This window comes from Ranitomeya imitator, chromosome 1, assembly GCF_032444005.1.
Source record: "Ranitomeya imitator isolate aRanImi1 chromosome 1, aRanImi1.pri, whole genome shotgun sequence".
Lineage (NCBI taxonomy): Eukaryota > Metazoa > Chordata > Amphibia > Anura > Dendrobatidae > Ranitomeya > Ranitomeya imitator.
This window is the reverse complement of record NC_091282.1, coordinates 416,002,151-416,016,873: the sequence shown is the minus strand read 5'-3', so window position 1 is coordinate 416,016,873 and position 14,723 is coordinate 416,002,151. Positions and strand designations below refer to the sequence as shown.

General features: G+C 45.1%; 1 protein-coding gene across 1 annotated transcript in view; it reads left to right on the top strand.

Annotated features, from left to right (window-relative positions):
• The window catches only part of PSAT1 (phosphoserine aminotransferase 1), an 81,289-nt gene that overhangs the window by 19,398 nt on the left and 47,168 nt on the right, over positions 1 to 14,723 (top strand). Inside the window, exons 3-4 of the mRNA XM_069762918.1 lie at positions 1,227 to 1,296; positions 7,715 to 7,920. Of these exons, the coding sequence (XP_069619019.1) occupies positions 1,227 to 1,296; positions 7,715 to 7,920 (276 nt within the window). The remainder of the gene's footprint in view (positions 1 to 1,226; positions 1,297 to 7,714; positions 7,921 to 14,723) is intronic.

Genomic DNA, 14,723 nt, shown 5'->3' with positions numbered 1-14,723 from the left:
GATGGGTGCACACAACCTACAGCGTCGAGACAGCACAACTTTGTTCTTGGGTACTGTAGTTTAGCTTCCATTTAGTTCAATAGGAGCTGAGCTGCAGAACTTGATGGCGTCAACTAGATAGGAGCTGTCCTAGCTGTAGACTGTACATCCAGCCCCAGCGGGAGTTTCTAACAGCTAATCGTTTGGGGTCCTTACTGACTACAGCAGAATGGTGATACCTTATTTTCAATTTCTCCATCCGTTTGCTGGAGAAATCGGAAGAATGAAACATGCCGTGTTATTTTATGAACAATGCATGTTTGTAATTAAACAATTGTCAAGACTAGAACATTTACGGATCCTCTTGTATAGTGGCTCTGTACATTATTCCTTCATAATGTGTAGGTCAGAATATCTCTATACTAAATAGCAGTCAATCTGACATACGTACACTATGCATCCATAGCTACTGTAGCTGAGATTGCTGTATCATGGATCTGTAATGGGCCTAAGGCTGGCTATACACCTTAGATAGCGGTCAGTCATCTTAACCGACTCTCCCAAACACAGGAGCACTCATTGATCGCTCTTAAGCTCTCTAAGAAAGCTACTGACTGACTGACATGCTGGCCGGTGGCTTATCACAGGGAAAACCATGCGATCAGTGGTCCAGAAACGCACGAGCGACATCTCTGCTTCCATTTAGCAACTGAATTTTGTCACACTTTGACAAAGATTACAAATAATACAAGGGGTAGGTGTACATGATGCAGTTTGACAAAAACATAGCATGCTCTAAGGCTGCCGTCACACTAGCAGTATTTGGTCAGTATTTTACATCAGTATTTGTAAGCCAAAACCAGGAGTGGGACAATTAGAGGAAAAGTATAATAGAAACATAAGCACCACTTCTGCATTTATCACCCACTCCTGGTTTTGGCTGAGAAATACTGATGTAAAATACTGACCAAATACTGCTAGTGTGACGGCAGACTAACAGTATTTCGTCAGTATTTTACATCAGTATTTGTAAGCCAAAACCAGGAGAGGAGCAATTAGAGGAAAAGTATAATAGAAACACGTCACCACTTCTGCATTTATCACCCACTCCTGGTCTTGGCTTACAAATACTGATGTAAAATACTGACCAAATACTGCTAGTGTGACGGCAGACTAATAACCACTTGATTTGTAACATGATTGGACTTTTCAATATGACTTCTAGCCTTGAATGTTTTTTCCTACAGAAATGAGCCACAGATCATCTGATTTTACGAAAATTTTAAATACTACAGAGCTTTTCATGAGAGAATTGCTGTAAGTCCCTGCAAGCTTTCAGATTTAATGCACTAAACAAATAATTATAACTCTACTTGAAAATGGAATGGTATATATTGATGTTTTTTATGTATCTCTAATCCTTAAACTGCAAAAATGATTGATTATGTGATGACTTGTGTACATTGACCCCTTTCTGCCATCGGATGGAATAGTACGTCTGATGGCAGAACCCCCACTTTGATGCGGGCTCTGGCGGTAAGCCCGCATCAAAGCCAGGACATGTCAGCTGTTTTGAACAGCTGACATGTGTCTGTAATAGGCGATAGGCGCGGGTGGAATCGCGATCCTCCCGCGCCTATTAACTAGTTAAATGATGCTGTCAAACTCTTTAAAAATATGAAAAAAATATATAAAAGTTCAAATCACCCCCCTTTCGCTCCATTCAAAATAAAACAATTAAAAAAAAAATTAAACATACACATATTTGGTATCACCGCGTTCAGAATCACCCGATCTATCAATTAAAAAAAAAAATGATTAACCTGATCGCTAAACAGCATAGTGAGAAAAATTAAAAACGTCAGAATTAAGTTTTTGGGTTTTTTTTGGTCACCGCGACATTGCATTAAAATGCAATAATGGGCGATCAAAAGAACGTATCTACACCAAAATAGTATCATTAAAAATGTCTGCTTGGCACAGAAAAAAAATAAGCCCTCACCCGACCTGAGATCATGAAAAATGGAGACACTACGGGTCTCGGAAAATTTAGCAATTTTTTTTTAAGCAAAGTTTGGATTTATTTTTTACCACTTAGATAAAAAAATAACCTAGACATGTTTGGTGTCTATGAACTCGTAATAACCTGGAGAATCATAATGGCAGGTCAGTTTTAGCGTTTAGTGAACCTAGCAAAAAAGCCAGACAAAAACGTGTGGAATCAAACTTTTTTTTTTGCAATTTCACCGTACTTGGAATTTTTTTCCTGTTTTCTAGTACACGACATGGTAAAACCAGTGGTGTCGTTCAAAAGTACAACTCGTCTCGCAAAAAAATAAGCCCTCACATGGCCATATTGATGGAAAAATAAAAAAAGTTATGGCACTGGGAAGGAAGGGAGAGAAAAACGAAAATGCAAAACCGAAAAAAGCTCCAGTCATTAAAGGGAACCTGTCACCTGAATTTGGCGGGACTGGTTTTGGGTCATATGGGCGGAGTTTTCGGGTGTTTGATTCCCCCTTTCCTTACCTGCTGGCTGCATGCTGGCTGAAATATTGGATTGAAGTTCATTCTCTGTCCTCCGTAGTACATGCCTGCGCAAAGTAATCTTACCTTGCGCAGGCGTGTACTATGGAAGACAGAGAATGAACTTCAATCCAATATTTCGGCCAGCATGCAGCCAGCAGGTAAGGAAAGGGTGAATCAAACACCTGAAAACTCCGCCCATATGACCCAAAACTGGTCCCGCCAAATTCAGGTGACAGGTTCCCTTTAAGGGGTTAAGGCAGAGCCTATGATTTAAATGCACATTCCCACCTACTTGTTTTCCTTCTGTCTCCACTCCCCCCTCTTCTTTCATAGCTTTGGCTTCATAGAGCCAGAGAAGGGCAGATATAGGTGGAAAACAAGTAGGTAGGAAGGTGCATTTAAATGATTTGCAATGCCATGATGCACATAGCGCCTGTACTTGGTTTGAACAGTCATTCTGTGCTGACAGAGACCCGTTAAAGGGAGCTTGTCAAGTCAAACTCTGTCCTGAACTAAGCACATGGGTACCTAATGCAGCTTGCATGTGTATTGTCAAAATACCGTAAGTGGTCTATCTTTTATTGGATATGCTAATTAGCTTATTGGTGCTCTGTCTGGTCTTAATTCACACGTATACATTGGTGCAGGGCGCAGAACAGACTTAAGGTACCTTCACACATAACGATATCGTTGCAACGTCACGCTTTTTGTGACGTAGCAACGATCCCGCTAACGATCTCGTTATGTGTGACAGCGACCAACGATCAGGCCCCTGCTGGGAGATCGTTGGTCATGGGGAATGATCAGGACCTTTTTTTTGGTCGCTGATCACCCGCTGTCATCGCTGGATCGGCGTGTGTGACGCCGATCCAGCGATGTGTTCACTTGTAACCAGGGTAAATATCTGGTTACTAAGCGCAGGGCCGCGCTTAGTAACCCGATATTTACCCTGGTTACCATTGTAAAAAAAACAAAAACAGTACATACTCACGTTCTGATGTCTGTCATGTCCCCCGGCGTCAGCTTCCCGCACTGACTGTCAGCGCCGGCCGTAAAGCAGAGCACAGCGGTGACGTCATTGCTGTGCTCTGGCTCTACTTTACGGCCGGCGCTGACAGTCAGTGCGGGAAGCTGATGGCGGGGGACGTGACAGACATCGGAATGTGAGTATGTACTGTTTTTTTTTTTGTTTTGTTTTTTTTTTAACTTTTACAATGGTAACCAGGGTAAATATTGGGTTACTAAGTGCAACCCTGCACTTAGTAACCCGATGTTTACCCTGATTACCCGGGTGCCGCAGGGGGACTTCGGCATCATTGAAGACCGTTTCAACGATGCCGAAGTCGTTCCCCTGATCGTTGGTCGCTGGAGAGAGCTGTCTGTGTGACAGCTCCCCAGCGACCACACAACGACTTACCAACGATCACGGCCAGGTCGTATCGCTGGTCGTGATCGTTGGTAAGTCGTTTAGTGTAACTGTACCTTTATTCTAGATCTTGTCATCTCCCTTCTCTGCACATGCACTGATACTGAGACTGCAATGCATGTGCAGAAGTTCAGGGCAGACAACCCTGTCCCAAATGAAGTCGGCATTGTTAAAAAGGAGGTATTGGAGGGAGGGGGTGGGAGCTGAGAGAAAAGTTGCACAGTGCTCCAAGCAGCAAATTAGCATATCGGATTAAAACAAAATGGTTTTCTGCAAAAGTAACGTATTTTGGCATCACAGGTACAGTTCTTGTCAGGGCAAGCTGCTTTACATATTGATGTGCTTATTCCTGAATGGATTTTAACCTTATATACTCCGTTTACATCAATGTTCTTTATGCCCACTCCTTAGCTAGTCCTATGTCTCCCCACATACTGAAACTGATTGCTTTTATTTTATACATATTCACACTAGAAAAGTTTGTTTGTGGTTCCCATTTGTATCATACTACTTATTGGCAATGTTCCCGTCCATCAAGTAAAGCGTGATCGGTTTAATGCAGGTTTTCCCGAGGGGCCACATGAGAGACCGTGACTGTTGTGGAGGGCTGAACCAGTAGGGTGAAATTAATTCTGTTCAATATTAATCTCGATATACGATAATTATCATATTATTGATAATATAATGTTATTAAAATTAATTGTATCACTTAATATTGAGCAGAATTAAATTTGCTGACATCCCCCGATATACACTGTATGAGGCACACACAGCCCCCCGATATACACTGTATGCTGTATGAGGCACACACAGCCTCCCTATATACACTGCATGAGCCCCACACAGCCTCCCTATATACACTGTATGAGGCGCACACAGCCTCCCTATATACACTGTATGAGGCGCGCACACACAGCCTCCCTATATACACTGTATGAGGTGCACACACAGCCTCCCTATATACACTGTATGAGGCGCACACACAGCCTCCCTATATACACTGTATGATGCGCACACACAGCCTCCCTATATACACTGTATGAGGTGCACACACAGCCTCCCTATATACACTGTATGAGCCCCACACAGCCTCCCTATATACACTGCATGAGCCCCACACAGCCTCCCTATATACACTGCATGAGCCCCACACAGCCTCCCTATATACACTGCATGAGCTCCACACAGCCTCCCTATATATACTGCATGAGCCCCACACAGCCTCCCTATATACACTGCATGAGCCCCACACAGCCTCCCTATATACACTGCATGAGCTCCACACAGCCTCCCTATATACACTGCATGAGCCCCACACAGCCTCCCTATATACTGCATGAGCCCCACACAGCCTCCCTATATACACTGCATGAGCCCCACACAGCCTCCCTATATACTGCATGAGCCCCACACAGCCTCCCATGTACACTGCATGAGCCCCACACAGCATCCCTATATACACTGTATGAGGCGCGCACACACAGCCTCCCTATATACACTGTATGAGGTGCACACACAGCCTCCCTATATACACTGTATGAGGCGCACACACAGCCTCCCTATATACACTGTATGATGCGCACACACAGCCTCCCTATATACACTGTATGAGGTGCACACACAGCCTCCCTATATACACTGTATGAGCCCCACACAGCCTCCCTATATACACTGCATGAGCCCCACACAGCCTCCCTATATACACTGCATGAGCCCCACACAGCCTCCCTATATACACTGCATGAGCTCCACACAGCCTCCCTATATATACTGCATGAGCCCCACACAGCCTCCCTATATACACTGCATGAGCCCCACACAGCCTCCCTATATACACTGCATGAGCTCCACACAGCCTCCCTATATACACTGCATGAGCCCCACACAGCCTCCCTATATACTGCATGAGCCCCACACAGCCTCCCTATATACACTGCATGAGCCCCACACAGCCTCCCTATATACTGCATGAGCCCCACACAGCCTCCCATGTACACTGCATGAGCCCCACACAGCATCCCTATATACACTGTATGAGGCGCACACACAGCCTCCCTATATACACTGTATGAGGCGCGCACACACAGCCTCCCTATATACACTGTATGAGGTGCACACACAGCCTCCCTATATACACTGTATGAGGCGCACACACAGCCTCCCTATATACACTGTATGAGGCGCACACAGCCTCCCTATATACACTGTATGAGGTGCACACACAGCCTCCCTATATACACTGTATGAGCCCCACACAGCCTCCCTATATACACTGCATGAGCCCCACACAGCCTCCCTATATACACTGCATGAGCCCCACACAGCCTCCCTATATACTGCATGAGCCCCACACAGCCTCCCTATATACACTGCATGAGCCCCACACAGCCTCCCTATATATACTGCATGAGCCCCACAGCCTCCCTATATATACTGCATGAGCCCCACACAGCCTCCCTATATACACTGCATGAGCCCCACACAGCCTCCCTATATACTGCATGAGCCCCACACAGCCTCCCTATATACACTGCATGAGCTCCACACAGCCTCCCTATATATACTGCATGAGCCCCACACAGCCTCCCTATATACACTGCATGAGCCCCACACAGCCTCCCTATATACACTGCATGAGCTCTACACAGCCTCCCTATACACTGCATGAGCCCCACACAGCCTCCCTATATACACTGCATGAGCCCCACACAGCCTCCCTATATACACTGCATGAGCTCCACACAGCCTCCCTATATACACTGCATGAGCCCCACACAGCCTCCCTATATACTGCATGAGCCCCACACAGCCTCCCTATATACACTGCATGAGCCCCACACAGCCTCCCTATATACTGCATGAGCCCCACACAGCCTCCCATGTACACTGCATGAGCCCCACACAGCATCCCTATATACTGCATGAGCCCCACACAGCCTCCCATGTACACTGCATGAGCCCCACACAGCCTCCCTATATACTGCATGAGCCCCACACAGCCTCCCATGTACACTGCATGAGCCCCACACAGCATCCCTATATACACTGCATGAGCTCCACACAGCCTCCCTATATACACTGCATGAGCCCCACACAGCCTCCCTATATACTGCATGAGCCCCACACAGCCTCCCTATATACACTGCATGAGCCCCACACAGCCTCCCTATATACTGCATGAGCCCCACACAGCCTCCCATGTACACTGCATGAGCCCCACACAGCATCCCTATATACTGCATGAGCCCCACACAGCCTCCCTATATACACTGCATGAGCAACACACACAGCCTCCCTATGTGCAGCATGTCGTCCCCATATGCAGCACCATGTCGCCGCCCCATGTGCAGCACCATGCCACCCCTCTAGCTTCCCCATGCCCACCCAAACATGAGAAAAAAAAAAACCCACATACTCACCTCGGTCCCAACCCCCGATGCTCTGCTTCTATCCCTGTATGTGGTGCACTGACTCACTGCAGCACACAGCTGACGCGATGAAATCACATCATTGCGTCAGCTGTTTCACACGCTGATTTGTGGAGGAAGTGGCCGGAGGAACCACCTCCACCAAAGGATTCAGCAGAGCCTCAGATGGAAACGGTGAGCGGGCGGGCACAGTGCGGCCTGTGGACCTCTGATTTCCAGCCTCATGGCTGTCTCGGTGCTCGGGCCGGATGTGGGTCGCACTTTGCCCAGGCTTGGTCTAATGGATTTTTTTTTAGATAACAAATTGTCTTTTATGTGCTGTATTTATGCATTTTTATTTTATTTTAAACAGAAGTATTCCAGACAATTATAAGGTGCTTTTCCTTCAAGGAGGTGGAAGTGGACAGTTTAGCGCTGTGCCTCTTAATCTTATTGGTTTAAAAGAAGCAAAGTCTGCAGACTATATAATTACAGGCGCCTGGTCGGCAAAAGCAGCTAAGGAAGCGGAGAAATATGGAAAAGTAAACATTGTCCACCCTAAGCTTGCAAGTTACACAGGTACAATGTCAGCTCTCAATGCATTTATATTTGTTGGGTTGGGTTTTCTGTGAAATTAAAGGGAATCTCTCCTTCCTCCATATCTTGTGTTAATAAATGTTTATCTTTTTTGCAATTTTCCATTATACTTTTTGTATCAATTAATTTAATAAGAGAATTAGTAGAACGGCACTAGGATGAATGGCAATCCGACCATTAAGTGTCTGTTTTAACCGTTTCCTTGGTGGCAATTCACAACGACAGGGTGGTGCTCAATATCATATGTCAATTTAGATAATCCATTTAAAAAAGAAAAAATGAAGGTGTGGCACTCACCCGGTTGTGATGCAGTAAAAGTCCTTTTATTTACCCATGATGGGATGAGGACATTGTACATAGGCGGCAGGTACATCTGAGGGTGAAACGGCGATCTACTAGGACGACGGCCGTTTCGCGCCAACTGCACTTCAACGGGTTCAGGTGCATGATTAAAAATGTCATTTCCTTTATAGAGTAACACCGATCATCACATAATGATGATCGGTGTTACTCTATATGACCTTTTCCTTACGTAAAACATACAGAATTACATAATACAAGTCAATAGTTATAATCACTTTACGGATGCAAAATCATTTTATATCAAAATTATAAAAAGACTGACATATCCAATTTATCATTCAGTCCTATTGGACTTGAGCATTACTTCTTTGTCCACCTGGCCTCATGTTGCAAGAGAATCCTGGTTGTGGTTTCCTCCTTGCGGCTGGTATTTAACTATTTCTATACCAGCAAATTTTAAGAGTCTAGGGCAGTGGTCCCCAACTCCAGGCCTCGAGGGCCGCCAACAGTGCAGGTTTTCAGGATTTCCTTAGTATTGCACAGGGGTTGGAATCATCACCTGTGCAGATGATCACATTACCACCGATGCAATACTAAAGAAATCCTGAAAACCTGCACTGTTGGCGGCCCTCGAGGCCTGGAGTTGGGGACCCCTGGTCTAGGGTTTGCATTATGTTCCTCCTGCATATGTTTTATAAGCCTTAATGACCCTTTTCCAGACGTTATCGAATTAAAATGTTCTCTATATCTAGTTGCCATGGGCCAGATAGTTTTCCCTATATAATAAAACTGGCAGGGGCAGAATAGTGTATACACCACAGAATAGTGTATACATGAGATGAAATCCCTAGTCCTATGCCGAATCGGACCGATTTTTAAAGGGTTCTCCATAGTATGAAACATGCAGAAATTACAGCTACCACATTTATAATTGCCCTCGGGAGAGGCAACTTTTAGCCAATTACTTTCCACCAGCAAAAGTCGGTTATGTACCAGGATGTCCGCTAAATTTTGTGTTCGTTTATATGCGAATTGTGGTTTATTTATTTTCGATAAATCATTCTGTCTGCAAAACATGCCAGTTTTTTCTTAAGGCCGTGTGGATTATTTTGTTCATGGGACTATGTTTAAAGCTAAAAATAAATTTCTGCTCCGAATTTTCTGTTTTGGAAAGTTTGTTATGTCTGATTTTCTGTTTTTTGAGCAGATCCATTTGTGTAAAGTTTTCCACCCATTTTTCTGCTTCCTCTATTAGAGGTTTTGGATAACCTCTGCTCAAAAAAATAGCTTGTAAATCATCCATTTGTTCTTTATAATTCTTCTGATTGATAATTTTTCGATATCTCATGTTTTGACTATAAGGTAGTCCCTTTTTTGTGTGTATGGGGTGTGCACTATCGTAACGCAACATATTATTTGTGGCAGTAGGTTTTTTATGCACCTGAGTATTAATTTCCCAATCTACAATGTCAATTTTTACATCTAGAAACTCTAAACTATTTCCACCGAAACATGATGTGAATTGCATATTCTCATTATTCACTTTATTTAAATATTCCACAAAGTCCTCAAATACCTCTTATGGGCCATCCCATATAATAAATATATCATCCACGAACCTCAAATAGGTCCGGATGTACCTTAGATATGGGTTGGACAGGTTATTGATGAATTTTTCACTGAAAACCGCAAGGAACAGATTCGAAAAAACGCATGCAACTGGTGTACCCATTGCGGTACCGGTTCTTTGCAGGTACCATTTATCAATGATTTTGAAGGCATTATGCGAGAGAACAAATCTGACTCCTTCCAAGATGAAGTCAATCAGATCCTGATCCTTGTTACAATTTGCCAAAATCTGGTGGATAGCTTCTATACCTTTATCTTGACGGATTCTGGTATACAAGCTAACCACATCTATAGATGTTAACGAGAAATTAGTTTGCCAATCCATATCCTTTAGAATTAGCAAAAAATCTCCAGAGTCCTTTACAAACAAGGGTTTCTGCCGCAATAATGGTTTCAAAATCCAGTCCAAATACTGAGATAATGGTTCCGTCAGTGAGTCAATTCCTGATATTATAGGACGTCCAGGAGGTTCTTTTGCACACTTATGAATTTTCAGTATGCTATACCAATGCGGCATATTCGGGAAGTCAGGGAGTAGATTTTCACCCCTCTTTTTTGTCAATGTGACCCTCTCTACATACTTATTTAATAATGCCCTTAATTTTTCCTTAAATTTTAAGGTCAGATTATTTTCTAACAACATATAAGTATCAGTGTCATTTAATTGCGACAGGGTTTCTTTTATATAATATTCTCGATCAAGAATCACTAGGCCTTTGTCTGCCTTCCGAAATGCCACATTGCTTCATTTTCTCAGCCCAATTCCTCTTTGGATAAGTTCATACTGGGGCGGGGGGGCTTAATATAAAATAGCCTCCACCTCTTTGATCACCAGATCTTGAAACAAATCGATGGCATTCCCTGGAGAAAGTCTTAGTTACTCACCGGTTAACGGTGTTTTTCGGAGTCCATGACAGCACTACGGAGAGAGGGGATCCACCCTTCAGGAACAGGAAACCTACAGATACATAAGGGCGGCACCTCTCCCACGCATCAGTTGGTTTACAGAGCACAAGAGGACCACCAAGGTTAATAGCATACATAATAAACAATAATACAATAACTAACTATTCACTACCCGTGAATTATATATAAATAAAGGAAGAGGTGTACACCCAGAACTTAAGAAGACGGGAGGGTATGTACAGGTGCTGTCATGGACTCCGAAAAACACCGTTAACCGGTGAGTAACTAAGACTTTATTCGGTCGTCCATGACAGCACTACGGAGAGATTTACAGAGAGTATCTAACTAGGGAGGGACTACAGCTTGCAGCACCCTTACACCAAAAGAAAGGTCAGAAGAGGCACCCAGGTTCAATCTATAATGGTTATAGAAAGTGTTTGGAGAAGACCAAGTAGCAGCCTTACAAATCTGGTCGATCGACACCTCCAATCTTTCCGCCCACGAAGCCGCCATAGCTCTAGTGCAGAGGTCCCCAACTCCAGTCCTCAAGGCCCACCAACAGGTCATGTTTTCAGGATTTCCTTTGCATTGCACAGGTGATGCAATTATTACCTGGGCAAGACTAAGGAAATCCTGAAAACATGACCTGTTGGTGGGCCTTGAGGACTGGAGTTGGGGACCTCTGCTCTAGTGGAATGCGCTTTAAGACCTTCAGGCGCCGGCTTGCCCTTTGAGATGTATGCCAGCGAGATAGCCTCCCTGATCCATCTAGCTAGAGTAGATTTCGATGCTCTACGCCCTTTCCTACTACCCTGATAGGACACGAATAGGGCGTTATCTATCTTCCAGGGATCAGTTACCGCTAGATACTTCAGGATACATCTTTTTACATCTAAAGTGTGTAACTTCCTTTCCTTATCATTAGTAGGATTGGGGAGGAAAGATGGAAGAACCATTTCCTGTGATCTGTGGAAACTGGACACTACTTTAGGGAGATATGCTGGATCAGGGGATAGTATCACCCTATCATCCCTAAGCTGCATGTAAGGGGGAACCCTGGATAATGCTTGTATGTCACCTATCCTTCGCGCCGATGTTATGGCCACCAGGAAGGCTACCTTAAGAGATACATTTTTAATAGAGGCTGAAGTAATTGGCTCAAATGGGGCCTCTGTCAAGGCTGAGAGGACTAGGTTCAGGTCCCAAGGCATGACTCTATTCTTCACAATTGGCCTAGACAGTTTTGTTGCCCTGATGAATCTGCTGACCCAGTGATTCTCAGCAATGTTGCAGCCAAAGAGGGCCCCCAAGGCTGATACCTGCACTTTAAGAGTATTTGGGGATAACCCCATATCTAACCCCTTCTGTAAGAATTCCAAAATCTGGTCTATTGGTATTGATTGACCAGCTATTACCCCCGAGTTCTGAAGAAATCTCTTCCAGATTCTGACATAGATTTTTGTGGTTATCACTTTCCTGCTTTTCAGCAGCGTGTTAATGAGGGCCGGCGAGAACCCCCTATCTTTTAGCAGCGCCCGCTCAAAATCCACGCCGTCAGATGAAGGCCAACCGCTCGAGGATGGTAGACTGGGCCCTGGGATAGGAGATCCGGAATGTCTGGCAAGACCCATGGATCGGACATCGACATAGCCCTCAGGCATGGAAACCACGTCCTTCTGGGCCAGAAGGGGGCAATTAATATTACTGTGGCTTTGTCCTTCCTGATTTTCCTCACCACCAGAGGAAGTAGAGACAGGGGAGGAAAGGCGTAGGCTAGCCTGAAGTCCCAGTTTATGAGGAGGGCGTCTACTGACAGGGGATTTTCTCTGGGGTTCAGAGAGCAGAATTGTGCCACTTTCCTGTTTTCTTTTGTGGCAAACAGGTCTACCTCTGGTTGTCCCCACCTTTCCACGATAAGGTCGAAGATGGTGCCGTTCAGGGACCACTCTCCCTGCCTCAATGTGTTGCGACTTAAGAAATCCGCCGTAGTGTTTTCTGCCTCTTATGTGTAGAGCCGTCAACGAGAGAAGATGTTGCTCTGCTAGATGAAACAGACGATCTGCTACACACATCAGGGATCTGGAATGAGTCCCGCCTTGGTGATTTATGTATGCCACGGTGACTCGATTGTCCGAGAATACCCGCACGTGGTGGCCCTGTAGATAGACAAGGAGTGTTTTAACCGCCTGCTCCACAGCCGTTAACTCCTTTAGATTGGAAGACATTTCCATCTGATCACGATCCCAAAGCCCCTGGACCAATGTATGAGCCCTCCACCCAGAAGGGCTAGCGTCCGAGGTGACAATACAAGTTATATTATATACCCAGGGGACCCCTGTGGACAGATTCTCTTGATCTAACCACCACCCGAGGGATACAATAGCGTCTTGGGATAGGGTCAGCAGGCTCTCCAGACATCCCCCCCAACCTTTTTTGATGTAACAGCACCTCGCCCTGAAGTATCCTCGTATGATACGGAGCCCATCGGACCGCTGGAATACAGGAAGAGAGAGAGCCTAACAGAGACATGGCTTTCCGTAGGGACATGGTGGGGTTTTTTGAGGCATTCAGCACTTGAAGGTGCAGGCGATCAATTTTTTCTTGAGGCAAACGGCATTCCTGAACCTGGGAATCCAGGGTCAGGCCTAAAAATCGCTGCACCGTCATGGGCTGTAACCGTGATTTTTTAACTTTTAGCATCCACCCCAGATGCTCTAGAGCCAACATCACTTTATGTAACTGTTCTAGACAGTGATCCGCCGTTTTACCTACAATAAGGAGATCGTCCAGGTAGGGGATTATTAGAATGTTGGACTCATGCAGGTGTGCCATAACTTCCGCCATTACTTTGGTAAATACCCGAGAGGCGACCGAAATCCCAAAGGGAAGGGCCCTATACTGGAAGTGTTTTACTACCCCATCCAACCGTACCGCCACCCTCAGGTATCGTTCCGCGTCTAATTTTGGCGCCTTATCCCAGGTGTTCACCATGGGGTCCTCAAAGGGGTATCTTCGTTTAAAGGCCGGTGGAAAAGAGCCTTTTTTCTCTGGCTTCTTCGATTCTCTTTTGATGAGGTTCTGCACCTTGTCATTGAGCGGAAAAGACCTACGTTTTTTAGGGTCTAGACCGCCAAACATTAGGTCCTGCGTTGAACGTTCCGGCCTTTCATCCGCCACCCCCATGGTGGATCTAACTGATTTGATTAGTTTGTCCATTTGGTCCAACGGGAAACAGAAACGGTTAGACTCTTCTTCCGAAGACGCTGAGGAGACAGAGGCGCCTGAATCAATCTCCCTACTTGGGCCAGCGGACGAATCTGAATTTGAGGCGCTAGGCTCCCTTCTTCTCTTGGAAGGTTCTGCCCGGGATAGGGATTTCAGGGAATCCTTCACCTCCTTCCTGATAATCTCCCTAAGATTGTGCTTTGCACAAAGCGTCTCTTAAATATTTTCCTAATGTTCAAAAGCCATTTTGCTATTCATATTTCATATTAGACATGCTTTTGCACGATAAATATACAAAAAAGGTTGCACTCTATCGTGCAAAAGCATGTCTAATATGAAATATGAATAGCAAAATGGCTTTTGAACATTAGGAAAATATTTAAGAGACGCTTTGTGCAAAGCACAATCTTAGGGAGATTATCAGGAAGGAGGTGAAGGATTCCCTGAAATCCCTATCCCGGGCAGAACCTTCCAAGAGAAGAAGGGAGCCTAGCGCCTCAAATTCAGATTCGTCCGCTGGCCCAAGTAGGGAGATTGATTCAGGCGCCTCTGTCTCCTCAGCGTCTTCGGAAGAAGAGTCTAACCGTTTCTGTTTCCCGTTGGACCAAATGGACAAACTAATCAAATCAGTTAGATCCACCATGGGGGTGGCGGATGAAAGGCCGGAACGTTCAACGCAGGACCTAATGTTTGGCGGTCTAGACCCTAAAAAACGTAGGTCT